This window comes from Silene latifolia, chromosome 11, assembly GCF_048544455.1.
Source record: "Silene latifolia isolate original U9 population chromosome 11, ASM4854445v1, whole genome shotgun sequence".
Taxonomy (NCBI): Eukaryota; Viridiplantae; Streptophyta; class Magnoliopsida; order Caryophyllales; family Caryophyllaceae; genus Silene; species Silene latifolia.
This window is the reverse complement of record NC_133536.1, coordinates 4,466,571-4,487,409: the sequence shown is the minus strand read 5'-3', so window position 1 is coordinate 4,487,409 and position 20,839 is coordinate 4,466,571. Positions and strand designations below refer to the sequence as shown.

General features: G+C 32.3%; 1 protein-coding gene and 1 long non-coding RNA gene across 2 annotated transcripts; one reads left to right on the top strand and one right to left on the bottom strand.

Annotated features, from left to right (window-relative positions):
- Nucleotides 1-9,353: 9,353 nt before the first annotated feature.
- On the bottom strand, nucleotides 9,354-10,819 carry LOC141610715 (uncharacterized). Its single transcript, XR_012528393.1, has 2 exons — nucleotides 9,811-10,819; nucleotides 9,354-9,566 (listed from the first exon to the last, which is right to left on the bottom strand). It is a non-coding gene; the product is annotated as an uncharacterized LOC141610715 (long non-coding RNA).
- A 7,868-nt stretch (nucleotides 10,820-18,687) lies between these two features.
- Nucleotides 18,688-20,531, top strand: LOC141610711 (peroxidase 5-like). The gene is made up of 4 exons (XM_074428931.1): nucleotides 18,688-18,948; nucleotides 19,103-19,294; nucleotides 19,467-19,632; nucleotides 19,941-20,531. The coding sequence occupies exons 1-4, from the start codon at nucleotides 18,733-18,735 to the stop codon at nucleotides 20,357-20,359; spliced, it is 993 nt and encodes a 330-aa protein (XP_074285032.1). The 5' UTR covers nucleotides 18,688-18,732; the 3' UTR covers nucleotides 20,360-20,531.
- Nucleotides 20,532-20,839: the final 308 nt, after the last annotated feature.

Here is a 20,839-nt window from a genome sequence, read left to right as displayed (position 1 = left end):
GGAGTCTTTATGGAGTTTATGGGCATGATTCTTTGAATATTTTAGTCTTTGGTGATTTTTTTATCCTTCCTATCCATGCATTCAAGGTGTTTGTTGATTTGCTCAAGTGAAAGCTTTAGTCTTTCTTTCATTGTTGCTTAATTCTCCCTTGAATGAAAGTTTTTGGGGGTCTTGATGTTTGTTTAGGAGAGGTGTGATACTTAATGAAAATTAGTAGCCACCTTTAAGATAGCCAAGACATTGGTTCTTCATCTTAGGTTAATCTCTCACCATTGACCCTTTTTGATCTTCATGTTTGCCCCCAAACCATATTGATGACCCCGAAAGCTCTAGCTTTTAATTAACCGTATTCATTATCATCAACTTGTTTGTCCTTTGCTCTAGTGATTATAACCAAAACCCTTTCTTTTAATTTTGATTAAACTTGACTCTTAACCGAACTTTGTAGCAACCCCCGCCGTCCTTGAGTTCGACCCCGACTAAATACTACGCTTTTTCGGGTTTTACAAATAGTTTTGGTGTAGGAAGTAGACGACAAATTTCCTACTATCAGTAGTATTTGTGATTTTGCACCCAAAATCATATTATTTACTAAAAGCTCTATATACATCATCATTCTTATATTAGAAAACAACGAATCTCGATGATTGTTTCACTTATATTTACTCTTTGCAAATCCACAATATTTTACAAAAAGAATATGACTTCTTACCAACATAAAATCAATCATCATAATCTCATATAGTATGATGTAAGCAAAATGTAACATAAATAATTAAACCTTACGCAATCATTATTTATTGACATAGCCATTATCCAACAAATTAATACTTCTAATTTTGGATGAATTAGCCACGTATAAAACATGCGATTATCATTTTCTCTACACCCCCACAATCAAAGATATACATGCTCTTCACAAATTATAAGATATCAACTCTAAACATGATGAATAAATTTATCAAATAAGTTGAACGTCTTCCCCCACATGTTGTCACGCCACAAATTAGTGACAAACATAATCGTTCAAACAAAATATACACATTATTCATTCATTCATCGTCTCAACATTTAGATATCATATAATCATTGACAAATTATGTTCTCCATAATCTACTTTTATGAAGCTTTGACAAATAATCATTTCCAATTTTTGTCACACATATCCAAGATACTATATCAATTTAAAACAAAATATTTAGCCCCCACATTTGGTTCATAACTCAAATATCAATTTTAGTTCATCTCATAATCAAAACTAAAAAATCAATCCAAATGTGTGAAATAGTTTGTTTGATAAATATATTATATAAATAACAATATCTTGGTCACTCAATCATTCTAGCTACTTTGTCATTCAAAATCTTGGAACAATTTCATTCCCATAATCTCGAAATCAATTATCAAGTAATTTTACCAAGATTATAGACATTACCAAATAAATTAGTAGCTTAAACATATGAACGATTAAGGCATATATAATTTGACCAAACCTTCATATTTATCATCATAAATATTTGTAAAGGAGATTCACGAGAACATACCTTAATCACAAGAATGAATTGAGCAATAAAATTATAGATAATACCACTCTTTTATGAATCTTCATAAACTTTCCAGCACACTACCATGACATTGCCGCCCATTTTAGGAAAGCTAAATGACAGAATATGTTAACGGCTTCAACTACAAAGTTGTAGCCCTTCTTCTTAGCTTTCCAACGCCATATTACACGCTTCAAACAAAGGTCTAGAGACCGAGTTATGGCCAAAATACCAAACTGCTGTCTCACCTTCCGCGGCTTGATTCTTATACCCGAAGAACAATATTTTTGGCCAATAGAAATAATTCCAATGACAAAAATAATGAACACAACAACAATAATAGCGATAAGATTTCGTTTCTCAATTGTTGGAAATATAGTATCACTATAGGGGCGAAGATATAATTAGAGAATATTTGTTGTTGTGTCGTGGTATGAAGGCCACTGAATGAGAAACGAAATCGCCCCGACTACGGTACAAATCGATATAGGCGTCGTCCCCCAAGGTCACACAACACTCCTAAAAGTTGTGTACTCAATCATTAGGAGTTGAAACTCATATGGTATGCTCAAAATTATCATAGAGAAGTAGTAGAGATATATGGAAGATGTGTGTCTCAAATGACTACATACTTCTCATATTTATAGTGATTAATTAGCACTATAAAGAGGCATAACCACTATTATAAATATGGAGTTAATGGGGCTATAAACATGCATTTAGTGGTGAGAGTGGAGAGATTCTCTTACGAGGTAATGTAAAGCTTCTCTACAATGCAATGTATCTAGACAACATTACTAGCCTTTTGCATTACTTCCAACAACTTCAGGTACGACTCGGGCAATTTGGGAGTTTGGGTTGGGCAATTTTGTCAAGTTTAGGAATAATTATTTGGCGTTTATCACATGTTTATAAATTTGTATATATAGCTAATCGAGGAATTAATTCAAGTACCATTCCTACCTATACTATTTAGATGTCCCTTTTAATTAATGAGTTGCGGACGATCCTTTGGGAAGACGTTTTTGGGGTAGCTATCCCTCGTGTAATAGCTAACAGTTAATCATATCGGGGCTTTGCCCCTCTTTAGCACCAAAAAAAAAACTGTATATATGTTTCTAAATCAAAGATATTGTAACCGAAAATGTCTTAGTATAATTGTTAAGAGTTAAGACGGAGGTATTGTAGACAATAGGTCTCATATGCGAAACTCTCATCCCCTTTACTGTAATGTGACTAAATGCACGTTTCGTTAGTCCCAAAAAGAAAATCCAAAGATAATGGTAAGGGAAGTGAATATGGAAAAAGAGATTACTTTTTTTTTTTTTTTTTTTTGGAATTTGTAACCATTAGTTTTTATTGGCAAAGTTTATTCCTTCAAATAGTTTTGATTCATAACTCCTGAGTGCAAGTTTAGAAAAGTAATGTATTTAATTTTTCAAATTGAAGATTTCATGAAGAAGATCGATTTGAAAAAAATTCCGTTTTCTTAATACGTATCGAAGAGCTATGACTAGTTAAATTTTTTTTTTTTTCAAGAGAGGATGTTAGTGAGAAAATGAAATAATAAAAAGATACGAGTGAGAAAATACGAAATAATCACTTTTTATAAAGCTATGACACAAATAATTGTTTAAGGTCATCTACTCGTCTTATATGAGATTTGTGTAAAACCGTCATGCCGGAGACTAATGGTCGCATATCAACTTATGATGACTTGATGAGTGTGTGTGCCTCTTAAAAAGCCCAGGAGCCCATTTTAAACTGGACCTCATCAAATTGATTGGCCCATGTTTGGGCCTATTAAAGCATGGTTGGGCCTAAAAATTGAATGAAAGGTTCAAGAATTCTTTAGCCTCATTGGGGAAGATCGGTGTTTACGGGATTGTTCATATAGTGTTTTAGGAAGAGTTGGCATGTTTGACCGAACTCGAGCATCCAAATCCAAACCCGATTAAATTCCATTTGATAAAACCAAAACATGTTACAAATTGACCCGACTCAACTCGATGATGACTCATAATCTGACAAAATTTGATAAAGGTAGACTCGAAACCAAACCTGACAAGACTTGAGATGACTCGTGACCCAACCCAACCTAATGTCTGTTTCGACTCGATCTCGGCCCAATCCAATCCGAAAATAACCCGAAATAGATTCGTTAGCTGACCTGATTTGAAAGATAAACTCGACATTCGCTCGAAATATAACCTTGATTCCCGGCATAAGTAGAGGTTTGTTTGTGATCTAACCTTATACATTAGTAGAGGTATAGATGTTTGTTTACAATATAACACAAATAACACTATAACTCCAGTGGTATAATATGCATACCTCTAGTGGTACAATAACATATTAGCATGTACAACAAACCTATATCTAAGTGACTTATGTGTATTTTTTCAGAGTTTTCTTATTTTTTTTTTTAATGTTTAAGTTGATGAGTTAAAAACTTTATGGTATAACTCGGATTATTGAAAATAAAAATCGAAAATTTTATTATAAAGCTCAGTTTCTACACCATCAGTTGTATTAGAACTGGTGCTATAGTCTAACAAACGATATAAACAACCAACTTTTGCTACCAAATGTTGTTACTAATAATTTATAATTATTAGTAGCATTTACTTAGACAAGAAAGAATACAAAGATCAACTTTAAATCTCTCAAATTATAAGAAATTCCCACCATTATACTGCAATTTGGTATTAGAGTTAGGTTATAACACAATTCCACCTTTGTGTCAGTCTTGGGATAATCCTTTCTAAAACATTCTGTTTTCTGAAATGGTTGCATTCTAATTTCTCTATGAGAAAATTAGTAGCATTGAGTATATCTGTATATTCCTTATGTTCCATGTTCAAGGATGAAACCTCATGAACTTGGTTCACTTTCCAAGTCCTTAATGAAGGAGTTAGAAGCCTTGAAAGGAAGAAATGAAGCCACAATGCATACAAAGAGTGCAAGCCTTGAATTAATTTTATAAATTAAATTAATACTATGAAAATTGTAAATCAAAGGTGAAAAAGGTCTTGATACAATATAATCTCTACTACGATATTAATAACAATTGATCGACACTATATTCTTCATTACTACTCTATTTTTATGAAACTAATCATATTTAATTTATTTCTCATTAGTTATTACTCCCTCCATAATTTATTATATGACGTTGTAGCTTTTTTGGTTTATTGCTTTATAGATGACGTCCTAGGCCTTGTAGCCTTTCATTATACAATTCTCCAATTCCCAATGCTTTGGTTACATAACTCTCTTTCATTTTGGCCAATAGAATGAATGAAAGGAAAGACCATGTAAGCAATGCACTGTTTTTCATGTACATGAAAATAAAGAAATACTAAAAAGGTAGAATAAATGCAAGCCCTTAATTTGTGTGTATTAGCCTAAAACGTCATCTAATAAATTATAGAGGGAGTATTTAATAATCTAAACACTATCACTAATTCACTACCAACAAGGATAGAGACAAATACATTCACACTTTAGTTATATATCCTTTCGTGACCTAATATACCGAACAGGCCGGCCATAGTTACGCACGTTAAATGTTTTGTACTGCAATAATAATATAAAACACCCCATGTTAACTTTTCTAAAGCCCGTATTATTAAATATTTGGGATATTCTACCGTGTATTTCTGTGGTTTTCGGTTTTCTACGTTGTACCCCTCCTTTTTTCATATTCTATGATATACCCCTAAACTCTATACATTAGTCTATACCATGACCTTATTTATTGTCATTGCTAACTTAGGCCCTGTTCTTTTGGACTTAATTTCAGTTCTAATAAGTTGATTGATTGATTCAGCTCCATTGATTGATTGATTGATTGATTCGATTGATTCAATTGATTGATTGATTGATTGAATCAATTGATTGATTCGATTGATTCGATTCATATTAGTTTATTTCAACATTACTATTATTATTCTTATTGATATCATTATTATTTTTATAATAATGTATTTACTATTATTATTATTATTATTATTATTATATTTATTAATAATTAATTCGTATTGTTTATATTATTATATTTATATTTAATACATTTATTATTATTATATTTATTATTTTATTAATATATTTATTATTATTAATATTATTCATAACATATTTATTAATATTATTATATTAATAAGTTATTATTTAATATTTATTATTTTATTAATATACTTATTATTATTAATATTATTAATCACATATTTATTATTATTATTATTATTATTATTATTATTATTATATTATTGTTATTTATTTTTTAGTTATTATTATTAATATATTATATTATTATTAATAATGTTATCATTTATATTACTAATATATTATTATTATTATTACTATATTTATTATTATATTAATATTTTATTTTTTATATATCTTATTAGTTTATTATTATTAGATTATATTAATATATTATTATTATTATTATTATTAATGAATAATATTATAATAAGATTTATTATTATTATTGGTATTATTTTTATTATAATATTTATTATTATTATTATTATTATTATCTTTTTATTATTATTTATTTCGATTGATTGATTGATTGATTCAGATCGATCGATTGATTGATTGATTCGACTCCATTAAGTTGATTCGATTCAATTGATTGAGACAATTTGATCAAAAAAAAGAACAGGGCCTTAGTTACTTAAATGACCTATTAAATCGTCTACTTATCATTTCAATTACTCGATAATCTACTCATTTACTTAGAAGTTCGCCGAATTAGTCATTAGTCCAAGAAATAGTATACGAAACTAACTAAAAGTTCAAAAAGTCTCCATGATCATGTCATGAATCATAAAAGATGTTTTTAATAGTAGTTGGTGTTTATTAAAAATGACCTGTGATGTTTCTCATATAGAATGGTGATACAATATTAATAAGTCAGAATAAATGTCAAAGTACGGTATTTAATAGTGATAAAGTTAATGGAAAGTTAAACGAGGTTATGATGGAGAAATAAGTAAGAAGTTTAGGGGTATAATGTAGAATTAAAAAATAAGGAGGAGTACAACATAGAAAACCGAAAACTCAGGGATACACCATAGAATTTCCCTAAATATTTTGATGGGCCTGTCTTTTTTGCCCATCGTAATTGTATTATAGCCAAACAACTCGTATCGATATGTATAGTTAGGTTATGATAATGATTTTCTTAGCTGTATATGGTTATGGAATTATCAAAATGAGTTGGAAGTAGGGGTTGTTAACGAGCCGAGCTGAGTCCGAGTTTGGCCTTGCTCGGCTTCTGCTCATAAAGTAAAACTCGAATTTGAGCCGATCTCGAGTTTACCCGAGCTTGAAAAAATTGTACTCGTTGTCAAGCTTGCAAACTTTAATGCGAGCACGAGGCTCGAGCTAAATTCGAGGCTATATAATTGTTGAATTGTCGTCTTTTCTCTCTCGATATGTTCAATAACAAGGCTCGAAATTTTTATATACAAATATTGGAAAATCAATAAGACATTTTTGATATGTGTGATACAAATATATAATCATGACAAAATAATTTTATAAAATATGAGTAATATCTCATCTAATTATACAAGTTTGAGCCGCTCACGAGCTTTTCGAGCCGAGCCAACATTTGATCGGCTTGACTCATTAAGCTCTTGATTTTCAAAATTTTTAGTTATATTTTTTGAATTTTTTTCGAGTATACCTTATATTATTATTCATCCCCCAACCCCCAAGTTAAAATCCTGGCTCCGCCACTATGACCGCGCACGTGATTAATTTCCAACGACAAAGTTCTTGTTTTGTGGGTGATTTGCATCATGCAGATATTACAAGTAGAGTTCCCGAGAGAGCACACATAATAAAAACATTACTTTTATTCAAATGAAATAACGAGGAGACGACAACAAGGACACAGACACAGACACGGACAAAGACACACACACACGAACATACACTTGTTAATATAATACTTATTTGATTTATTGAAATATCTTACAACATATATTACAAGTAGAGTTCCCGAGAGGGCACACATAATAAAAACATTAGTTTTATTCAAATGAAATAACGAGAAGACAACAAGAAGGACACGGACACATGCACACACACGAACATACACTTGAGTTAAACGAAGTTAAGATTATTATAAGAAGGCCACTTATAATTTTGAGTATTCTTGTAAAATAACTCAATAATGAATTTGTTAAAAAAACAATAATTTCGATGACAATTTGATTTAAAAGAAAATACAGTGAGATTACAATTATTTTCCTTTAATTTTTTATAATAAATATGAGTATAATTATTGAATGCTTTGAAAGCAACTGATACTGTTGTGAATGGACATTTACAACGTCGTACAATAATTTCGATTGATGAGCTTATATACGAAGTATATATTGTCATTAAGCGTAAACAAAGTGCTCCGGATAAGGAATGCATGGAATGCACGTTGCCACGTTTTCTTGCAATAAAAAATAATGTAAGAGAAAAAAAAAATAGTTATACTCCCTAAAAATAGTTATACTCCCTCCTATTCACCATTTTCTTCCCTATTTCCTTATTCGGATTATTCGGGTTTTCTTCCCTATTTCTTTTTTTGGGTTGATTTGTGTGGTCCAAATTAAATTACATGTGGGGTAGTGTGTTTTGTGTGGTCCAAGATCACTTTCTTATTTCTTGTGCAAAAAGGAAAGGGGAAAAATATAGTGAATAGGAGGGAGTATATTTTATTATATTTTTTTATGGATTCGTCATAAATTTGAGTTCGGCTGTGTTTATTTACGTAGTGACCTCATGTATAGATAACCAGTCACTAGGTGTATTATTAAAACATAAAGTTAATACTACGTTTTATACGAAGTTAAGATTATTATGTGAAGACCACTTATAATTTTGAGTATTTTGTAAAATAACTCAATAATGAATTGGTTAAAAAACAATAATTTTGATTACAATTTGCTTTAAAAGAAAATACAGTGAGATTACAAATATTTTCTTTAATTTTTTATATCGAATATGGGTACAATTATTGAATGCTTCGAAAGCAACTGACACTGCTATGAATGGACATTTACATTGAATATCAAAGAGAGGATAGCCCTACACTCGTACATAAACAACGTGCATCATATATACTCTCTCCTATTCACAATAAACTTCTCTATTTCCTTTTCCGTCTATTCACAATAACTTCCCTATTTCCTTTTTTTTGGTAAGTGTTTGTGTGGTCCAAATTTAATTGTATGGTGGGGTAGTGTATTTGTGTGGTTCAAATTTAATTATATGGTGGGGTAGTGTGTTTCCTTAATATTTGTGCCAAAATGAAATGTGAGGTTTATTGTGAATAGGAGGGAGTATATTTTTTTGTCATTAAGCGTAAATAAATTGCTCCGGATAAGGAATTTATGGAATGCACGTTGCCACATTTTCTTGCAATAAGAAATGTAGGAGGAAAAAAAACAGTTATATATTTTATTATGTTTTTTTTTTTATGGATAGTTTATTATGTTTTTTTTGAACATTTAGATTCATGATGATAAACAATTAGTCTTGCTGAAGCCGGGTCGGAGCAAGTGACGGGTAATGCCACTCACAAAACGGATAATGGGGACAAGGTGAGGGCACCCCCATGTGCTTCTCTCTCTCATCTAATTGGGTCATTTGTGAGAGGAAATGGTATCCGTCACTCCAAATTGACGGATACGTGTCGTCTTCAATGAGATTTTGTGGATGATAAATATTCCTTTTTTATAGAAAAAAAGTTCACAAATATTTTAACTTTATTTATTCGAAAAACAAAATTCAACATTAAAAAATAAACATCAGTAGTGTCATTGTATTTTATTCTTTGTCAAATTGTCCTCAAAATTATTTATTTTTACAAATTTACTACCATCATGGCATCATGTGACATTGCGACTCTTCCCCAATCCCGATGACATTTCCTTGTCAAGTTCTCATCTTAGCTGCTCTATCAAAACTTATCGCGGTAAACACCCTCGTATCCGATGCTATCGACATCTGCGATCACAAACCGTCTCAATCATTTGTATACTTTTTTATCGAGGAGTATTTTATTCAGACAAAATATTAACGCAATCAAGTAAATAAATTAAATAAAATGGAGCCGGTTCTCCTGAAAGACGATCTCTCAATTTTTGAATTGTCTGGCCCCGTCCCAGTTAATTGTTTTTTCTAATCGGGTTTTTTTTAATCAAAGGTAAATAAATGATTACGGAAAGGAAGAAAGGCGATGAGGACTAACGAGGAAGCGGAAAAGGCGTTTGGAAGCGAAAGAGTTGGGACGTTAATGTCTCTGCTTTGTTGTGCTCCATTGATGAATTTCCCGCCATTAATGGATTCTTCAAGGCTTAGTGTTTCTTACCGTCTCTCTTCTAGTGATTTTTTCATTTATACTCCAATCTTTTTTTCAGGAAGAAACTTTGACTAGAGGGTCACCATCGAGATCGGGTTAGGTTAATTTGAGTTGTGGTTGTTCGGGTTTGCAAGAATTCAGCGGATCAAGTTGTTTCGAATTCAGGTCATTTTTAAGTGATGGATACCATTTTCCCTCACAAATGACCCAAATAGAGGAGAGAGGGAAGCACATGGGGGTGCCCCCACCTTGTCCCTCCTATCCGTTTTGTGAGTGACATTATCCGTCACTTGCTCCGACCCGTCTTCTGCAAGACTAATTGAATAAATATTTAGGCCGGGTTGAATGGGAAGGGGTCAATTCGAGTTTTGAGTCAGATCTCGATCCTCACTTTGGATATGACTCAGGTTATTCGGGTCGGTCAATTTTGTAAGGTTTAGGAGTAAGTGTAGAGGTGATCAAAAGTGGGCTTGTCACGCCTTGGTTACTTTAACGCTAGAAAACCAAGCTCGTGTGCCACTTAACTCGCACCCCTTCGCAAGCTAAGCCAGGCAACCCCTTTGCAGCGGAATATTATAAGTGTTATAAAGGATAAATGTCGGCTAAGAAGGCTAGACACTAAGTGTGGAAAGGTTACTTATGTTACACTTGAATATTTAAGAGAATTACAAGACTTGGATACAATGTTTGGTGTGTGTGTGTGTTTGGTAGGATGGTTGGCAAATGATGCCCCTTACCCCTATTTATACTACTCCTATGGAACTCTCTAGAAGCGGAACCTTCTGGAATGCTCTGGACATCACAACCCCAGAAACTTCCGGAATGTTCCAGACACTACTAGATATCTCTACCATGTACATGAATGTTCTAGTACCTACTAGAACATTCTGGACCCTTCTAGACACTTCTAGAATACTCTAGATTACTCTACACTATTCTAGAATATTCCGGACCCTTCTAGAATATTCTAGTTGACTCTACTATCTTCTAGAAACTTCTAGACATTTCTGGATACTTCTCTAATCTTCTAGATTCTTCCTTGAAGATTGATCCTTTGAGCCTTGAAGCGCTCCCAGCACATGAACCTCGGTTGTACGGAAAGCCAACCGTGACATTAGGCCGAACACGGACCGGGCCTAACCACTAAAAAAGTGTCTGACGGGCCTAATTTCGCAGCCCTTGCCCGCTAAGCGGACCAGTTTTTATTGTCCGTACCCGTCCACCTCAAGAAAGAGGGCCGGACCGGACTAAAACTAAATACAAAAATTAGTGTTTCTACTAAAACAAAACTTCGTAATTGCTACATCCCGCAAAAACTTAGCAATTGTCTTTAAAAACTTACACTTAGTAAAATCAGCTAGTCTTGCTTGTGACGGGCTAATCCCGTCACAAGCTTGTGACCTCTCACAAAAAGGGAGAAGGGACAATAGGTATTTTGTGAGAGGAAACGGTATCCGTCACAAGCTTGTGACGAATATCGACCGTCTTCAATGAGATTTTGTTTAGTAAAATATAAATGTTCTCATACAAACATAAAAAATTCTTCCTCATCGTCTACAACCAAGACTCCAGCAGCTATATAGCTAAATCGAAGTAGGTATGTTCCAATTAATTAAAAAAAAAAAACAAAGTTACCAGATTCAAATTAGCCATCCCCTTACTATAAAAGCTGAAGCCTTCTTTGCATTTCTATTGGTCCCTTGATTTCAGAGATTAAGTATTGCTTTTTTTTTTTGTAGGGATCACCACCTTCTTTGAAGGTATTTAATTAGTCTCTCTCCAATAATTTCAGATTTTAAATTTGCTTTACATTTAATTGACACAATTTAGTTAACCCAATACAATACCAATTTACAAATGGAAAAAAAAAAGATTGTACGAGTAGTACTTTTATTTTTTGTAGTTTATAAAAAAAAATTAATTTTGATGAGAGAAAAAATATTATGAAAAATAAAAATAAAAAACCAGTTTTTTTTTTAAAAAACTATAAAAAAATTATATGAGTATAAACGATTCATAAATGAATCATCGAGAAAAAAAATAAAGGATCACATTGGTTTTGCGACCAACATGGCTACATTAATCAAAATCAAAAACCCACAAAAACCAAAATCGAAAAACACAAGTAAATAAGAAAAACAATAAATCAAAATGAGTAGCAGAGAAAATCTAACTCACCCTATGAATGAAATTTAATTCTGAAAGTGATGGATAGAAAACAATTTAATTAATTTAGGAATTTAGTCGGAACCAAGATGAATTGTCTTTACAATCACAAATTAATTAATTATAGTATAATGGAGGAGCACAAATGGATGAGTGAAGAGATCAAAAGAGCAAAACGGTGAAATGGATGGTGATAATTTTGGTTTAGCATAGATTTAAATTATGTGATGATCATAAATTTGATAATGATTAATGATGATGGCTTAAATCTGAGATGGGGTACAAAAGAAGGTATATTTGAAGATGACAAGTTTTGACGAATATTTAGGATTTTTCTTTGTTAGGAAGATTATAAAGTACTTTTGATATATTCATACGTTGGACGGAATTAGAGTACTTGATAAAATTTGGGTCAAAGGGTGTAAGCTTTTTTGGGCCAATTTAAACAAGTATTTAGGAAGTATTCATTTGGGCCAATTTAAACAAGTATTTAGTTCGGGTTAGGTCATTTCGGGTTACGAGTCTGTTTCAGGGTTTTTGGTCAAGTCTGTTTCGGGTCAAGCGGGTCGAGTTGTTTCGGGTCGTAACATTTTCGAGTCAATGATTAAGAGAGAAAAAAAGGCATTTCAAGTCTTTCGGGTCAGTGGTGTTGAGTGGTTTCGGGTCGGGTCTGTTACAGGTCCATGAAAGGTCGGGTCATTTTAGGGTCGGGTCGATTCGGGTTTGGTGCGTGATTCGGGTTGATTTCGGGTCTCGGGTCAGGCCCGAGTTGATTTTGCCAAGTCTAAATTAGTGAGTAATAAGGTCTACAACCCAATTTCGTCTAACAAAGGAGAGATCATCTACCAATATTTGTAACTTAACTTTTATTTAATGATATTTATTAATTAATATTTTAAATTTTACAATTAAATGAGAGATCATCTACCAATATTTGTAACTTTACTTTTATTTAATGATATTTATTAGTTAATATTTTAAATTTTACAATTATGTGCAATTTTATTTTCACCATTTAAATATTTCGCTAGGTAATTAACACTATATTCAATCCCGTGCAATTCTGCACGGGTATAAAACTAGTAGAAATATTACAAATATATAAACAAAAAGTGACTTGATTAATTGATTAAGGATGATTTCATCACTACTTATATTGAAACCAATTTATGAGTAACTACTCCTCCCTCCTATTCTCTAAAATCTTCTATAATTTCTAAAACGGCAAATTTACAAAAAACTTTCACTTTCTTATTTGTCTATCATTCCCTCCCTTACTTTCATTTACATCCACGTATAACTATACATTAAATTCTACTAAGAAAACAATTTGGAAGTAATAAACACGAGATGGGTCTGACCTTACCCGCGGTGAAGGAGAGAAGTCTAACTTACAAGCCCAAGAATGCTCTTATCTCCCAAAACCAATTGGCAATGGGAGAAACACCCCTAGGCCTTATAAGATAGACAATCTCTCTCTTTTTCACCGATGTGGGACTAACAAGTAGATTTATATTCCAACAGGAAGAACCTAGTGAATATGTGAAATATTGTTATTCGTTTTCTATCAACAATTGGTCTCCCTTGTGACGGGTTACCATTTGTAGCGGATATTTTGTGAGTTAAAATGGTAACAAAATGGGTTAGTGGAGAAAGGGGACCACATAAATAGTGTGCAGAGAGAGAAAAAGTGGATACTTTATGAGGTAAAATGGTATCCGTCACTCAAGAGTGACGGATATGTGCCGTCACAAACAAGAATTTGTGTTCTATCAAAGCATTGTTTGGAATATGTAACATTAGTACTTTGAACAACACAACACTATCAGGTCAGTTATTCTGTTCCGGAACACCATTGAAGCTATAATTGAATGAGATGAACATAACGCCTTAGGGTTTGAGGACTTGTGATGTTTCTTTTCTTGATATTGTAAGATTTATATAATTATGGACCAATATTTGTGGGCTCAAATTGTACATAAAGTCATTATTTTTAATAGCAAGCCCAGCGGGCTGTCCATGGACTGTTTTATTTAGTACAAGCCCATCTATTTATTCTAGCAGACCTAGTTTTATGGTCCGTTAACCGTTTTTTTCTCTCGTCCAAGCCCGCTATTTTAGCGGGCTGGGCCAAACGGGTCAGGCCGGACTTGATCAGCTCTAGGAGTAACTACTTGGCGTTTGCCACATGTTTATAAATTGGTATAGTATATGTTTCTACATCAAAGATATTGTAAGGGAACTTTAGGGAAGTGAATATGAAAAAAAAAAAAAAAAAAAAGACTACCGTTTTCGGAATTTGTAACTATCAGTTTTTATTGTCAAAGTTTATTCCGTTAAATAGTTTTGATTCAAAACTCGTGACTGTGAGTTCAGAATACAATATATTTTTTTTTTTAAATTGAAGATATTATAAAGACAATCAAATTAAAAAAAAATAATGTTTTCTTTATACGTATTCAAGAACTATGACTAGTTGTTAATTTTCTTTTTGAAGAAAGAAAGGATCTTAGTGAGAAAATGAAATAATAGAAGGATACGAGTAAAAAACTACAATTTTTTTTTTACTTTTTATAAGCTATCACAAATAATTGTCTAAGGTATGTACCAAAAAAAAAAAAAAAAAAAAAAAAATAATTGTCTGTGGTCATCTACTCGTCTTATACTCCGTATGAGATTTGTGTAAAACCGTCTTGCCGGAGACTAATCGTCGCATATGAACTTATGATGAGTGTGCTTCTTAATGCCCAGGAGCCCATTTTTAATTGGACCTCATCAAATGGATTGGCCCTTGTTTGGGCCTATTAAAGTATGGTTGGGCCTGAAAATTAAATGAAAGGTTTAAGACCTCACTGGGGAAGATCGGTGTTTATGGCCTTATGGGATTGTTCATATACTGTTTTAGGAAGAGTTGACAAGTTTGACCCAACTCGAATATCCAAATCAAAACCCGATTAAATTCGATTTTGATAAAACCGAAAAATGTTACAAATTGACCTGACTTAACTCGTTCATCATAAGTTGACAAAATTTGATAAAGGTAGACCCGAAATCAAACCTGACATGACTTGAGATGACTCGTAACCCAACTCAGCCTAACGTCTATTTCGACTCGATCTCGGCCCAATCCAATTCGAAAATAACCCGAAATTGATTCGTTAGCTGACTTGATTTGAAAGATAACTTGACATTAGCTCGAAATTATAACCTTGATCCCTGACATAAGTAGAGGTTTGTTTGTGATATAACCTTATACATTAGTAGAGGTATAGAGGTTTGTTTACGATATAACAAAAATAACACTATACCTCCAGTGGAATAATAGCATCGTACAACAAACTTATATCTAACTGGCTTCATGTGTATTTTTTGTTGAGCTTTTTTTTTTTTTTATGTTTAAGTTGATGAGTTCAGAACTTTATGGTATAACTCGGATTATTCAAATAAAAAATCGAAAACTTTATTATAAAAGCTCCGAATTTACACCATCAGTTGTACTAGAACTGGTGGTATAGTCTATTAACAAACGATATAAACAACCAAGTTTTGCTACCAAATGTTGTTACTTATTATTTCATGTGTAATAATTAGCAAGTACTCCGTAGTATCAAACAATAATTAATTAATTTTTTTTCATAATCAGGAAACTAAAGTGAAAATGTTAAATTTTAAATGTCATTGGAATACCAAAATAAGATTATTTTTCGGACAACAAAGTAAAATATTTCCAAAATAAATCATCATAGTGGATACTCCGTATTTGTTAGATTAAGTAGATTTATATTTCTATATTTCTAGTCAGGCTACGATTTTAAAAGGGTTAGCATATGTCTAACCCTTAATCCGTATTATTAATTTGTATATACATAAGATTCATCCACGATCTAACGACTGTCATAATTCATAGCCATCGCTATATTAGTAAAAGATTTAAACCTTATCTGTCGAATTTTTTAGTCAAAATCCGCCGTTATTCGACTACTAAACATTTTTTTCAAAATTACATAAAAACAAAATAAACAACAATTCCAAAAAAAGTGGAGCCATAAGCCCATAATTAACAAGTATAGTTATTCATTTTCAACAAAAGGTGACTGTGTGTCGACCATGAACCCATGATTATTGCTACGAATTACTCGCATATATGATTGCGCGAATATTATTGAAATCATGCTTCCATGCATATACGTCCAAAAAGAAAAGTCAGAATAATTTATTTTATGTAAAAGATTGTACTCTAGACAAAAAACTATAGCAGCCCATGTTTGAATTTCGATTATTAATATTTTGTCACGACTAGCTTAGTCTCCTTCGAGTTGAGAACCACTAGTGTGCAATTGTACAATTGTATACACCCGTGACTGTTTTTACTTAATTTATTTATGTTTAAATAACTCTTCTATTGTCTTTGGAAGGTTATCTTTCTAATACTCTACTAAATCGAATACTTTATTCAGATAAGAGTGTACTTTCTTTTCTAGTTATCCACACGAAAGAACTCCATAGTTAAACGTACTTGGTTGAGAGTAGTCTTAGGATGAGTGACTTTTTGGGAAGGTTCCCAGGATGCGCATGAGTGAGCACGAAATATGCTGGAAAGGACCCGTGTTGATCTGTGGGTCATGTGTACGCAGCCCAACGAGCTACTGTGAGTGGCCGCTCCCGTCCCTTGGTTTGGATTGGGGTGTTACAATCTTGTAATCGAATATTGGCCGTGTTCGGTAAATGGCGTAGAAAATTTGGCATATATTTTATATATGTTTTACTATGGCCTTATTTAATAATCAGCGAATTATTACTTTAAGCAAAAAAACAAATTTTATTAGAAAATTGACCGGCACGTTTTAATTAGCATAATCAGTTAAGTGTATGCTAATATCAGATTAAGATTAAACGATTGCTATTTTTAGACACTAAACATATTTTTCTATTCCTGTCCATAAGTTATACGGAATACTAATCACGAACCGACTTAATTATTATTTTGCTACTATCCTAATTAAAATCTTTGAATAACTTTTTTCACTAGAAAATTTCAAAATTATTATTGAATGTGACTATGTGAGTGACCCTACTCCCTTAGCCACCACCACAAGGCATTCATTCACAAGTCACAACTCATCATCACTTGCTACTATAATATCCCTCAAATTGTGCAAGATTTATCTCCAATTAATTGAGATTAAGACAAATGACCTTCTCCTATCTAATAATCATAAGTCGTTTCTCTTAAAACGACAGTATCTACCTTAAGAAAAGAAAAAAACATGCTCTCAATTAAATTTGTAGGATAAACAATTGTTTTGATAGTCTGTATAACTCTATGAACTTTTCTTTTGTCTCATCAATTTATCCTAATAAACTTAACTCATTTTAAATTTGAGACAGATAGTCTCGACTTAAATATGAATATGTGTCTAAATCATACACACTCACGGTTATCATCAATTTAGTAATTAAATTTGGATAATTACATGCATGACATGTCCTAGAATGATATGCAAATATATAAAGACTAAAATTCAACGCATTGGCTAACATAGGACCCATATGTATACCCCTCTATCCAACCACCATCATTGTCTTGTACTCCGTAATACAAAGTCTATTATTAAGTCAATAAAAGTAGACTTGTTGATCTTCTATGGTTCTAATTAAATAAAATTAAAGCATAATGCACATCCTCACTTAATAATTTACGTAGTTATCATAATTAAGTATATCCGTCTTAAATTTAAAACAAATTAAATAATATGAATAAAATGAAAAAATGTATAAATTTTTATTAATGATAGTAAGAGACCTATCTGATAAGCAAATAACTATCATTTTTTAGTTATTGATTGTCTCTCGTTAATGTAATAAGAGACGGCCACTCAGAACATTTACTATAATATTTAAACCGTATTAATGTTAAGATGAATGCTTCATGTTTTAAGAGAGTAATTATATACAAATCAATTAGGTAGACAAGTTGCTATCTATATTCTATACAATTCAAAGTTTCCTTTGTTTCTATCCCAAATATGACTTGGTCAAAGGAAATTACAGCAACGTTGATGTAACACCGCGCCCCATGCATACTATGATGCTAATATGGTATGGTATAATCCTAAAGAATATATCACTCGAGGCTATTATTTTGTTTGTATCGCATTCGGTTTAATCTGCATTTGAGTTAGATAGAGTATAAGTGGTGGTAGATATCGAAATAAAAATAAACGGGTCCAAATTAAAATTTAAACATTTAATCTTTTGTGTGAATATTTACGTCAATCACCGTGCCAACTGACCGCTGATAATAGCTTCCCTAAAATGAGTATGGATGGAAATAAAGGATTAGCGGGAATCAAGCACCCTTCTGACATAACTAAAATCCTCTACTGATCATCCCGTCCTCATTAATTTTAACATTGATACTAGTACTACTCGAACTTAATTGAATCGTGTTATTACATTAGAATAATCTCATACTAGCTTATCTAATTACTTTAGTTTATTAATTATCTACTAGTACCTTAACGTGTGTCTATCACACACCTCTAAAATTATTGTACGTGTCCTTTATCTTTTGCTATAAAAGGATGGCCATAGTGTGCATGTTCCTACAAACTACTAAAAATAACTTGAGAAGAGTAATTAAAAATGAATTCAAAAATGCAAAGAAATTGTTCTATTGCTCTTCTTGTTTTGCTTTCAATTTTCTCTTGTTTTGAAGCACAACTTCAAGTAGGTTTCTATAGCAAAACATGTCCATCAGCTGAAACCATTGTTAAACAACAAGTTACCAAAGCATTTGGGTCGAGTCCTGGCATCGCCCCTGGTCTTGTTCGAATGCACTTTCATGACTGCTTTATTCATGTAAGTCATCGTCATGTATAATACTGTATATATTTGTTTTTTGCCGACATTATTATTCTAAATGTTACATCGCACCTGTCCCTGTATAAATATATTACTTACTTTTCTAAACATAGTTGAAAACTGAAAAGTACACTTTTTTTTTTATTTACAGGGTTGTGATGGTTCAGTTCTCATAGACTCGACTCCTGGTAACCAAGCGGAAAAAGATTCCATAGTTAACAACCCTAGTCTAAGAGGGTTTGAAGTGATCGACGCTGCAAAGGCTGCCCTTGAAGCGCAATGCAAAGGGATCGTTTCATGTGCTGATATATTAGCTTTTGCTGCTAGAGACAGTATTGCTTTGGTAAGCAACTATATATATATATATATATATATATATATATATATATATATATATACTTTTAACACATTCCATTATATAATTAATTTGCATGAAATGTCATCACCAGGCACCAGCTGGTACTGAATCTCCGTGCCATCATAATTCCTAAAATATCACGTTCCGTCTTATACAGGTTAAAGGTCCAGCTTATTCCGTTCCATCTGGTAGAAAGGATGGTAGAATTTCTAAATCTTCAGAGGTGTTGGCAAACATTCCTTCACCTGCAAATAATGTTGGTCAACTTACCAATCTTTTCACGTCCAAAGGACTTACTCAGGATGAAATGGTCACTCTTTCAGGTATTAATTAGCTCTTACTTTTACCGTCTCATCTATTTATTTACCTTTAATCAAAATATTGATTACAAAGAATAAAAATAGTAAACAGATGAATGAGACAAATAAAAGAAGTACATAAATCGACAACTGACAATATTTCATTAATTACAATAAGTTATACGAGTACCAATAATTGCAAAAGAAATCAAAATCAATTGAATACGAGGTTGTAAAGATCTAGCAAAATATACTCGTTCTAAAACAATTTTTTTTTTTTTTTTTTTTTTTATATATTCTGGCTATAAAAACGTTATTTATACTTGTAACAGGAGCACATACCATAGGAGTGTCACATTGCACAATACTGACAAATGTCGATGATAGAATTTACAACTTCAACGGGACCAACAAACCCGACCCAGCCTTAAACCCGAGCTACGTCCCACAACTTCAAGCCGCGTGCCCCAAAGCAAGTACGTCTACATCGTCAGTTGTCAACATGGATCCGGTCACCCCAACTGTCTTTGATAATAAATACTACTCAAGTGTACTAGTTAACAAAGGGTTGTTCACCTCGGACTGGACCCTCAGAACCAACCCCGCCACGGCCGCCGGTTTAAGCGCCAATGCCAATAACCAAGCTCAATGGGTCAATAAATTTAAGGCTGCAATTGTTAAAATGGGTAGCATTCCACTAGATGCTGGTGCTGTTGGTGAAATCAGGACAAATTGTAGGGTCATCAATTAAGGCCTAATAATAATATAGATAAATTATTATAAATATATACGTTGGTCATTCAACTTAAGTTAATAATTGTAATGATCAAAATGTGAGTTTGTTTACATTTTAACTTTTTCATGTGTAATTCAGTTCGAAATGTTTTACTATTTGAAAAATTCAGTTTGATCTATTTCTATTATTGATTGCTTTTATTTGTTGGTTAAATTATTACGGGTTTTCATGGCAGTGATCGAACTCTTGCCCATCCATTATTGTTCCATGCATCCATGCAATCTAAAATCTTAACTCAAATTAGTAAATGTTTTAAGTATCAAAACTCAAAAGAGATCAATGGGGGTTTGCTATAGAAATATACTTTTACGAAAATATAATAAACATAGATAAAATGATGGACAAAGTAACATTTTTAAAACGGTAGTAGAAGTCGAATTTTAAGAATACAAAGCTATTCGCATTAAATTACGTGAGAAAATGTTGTCTAAAATC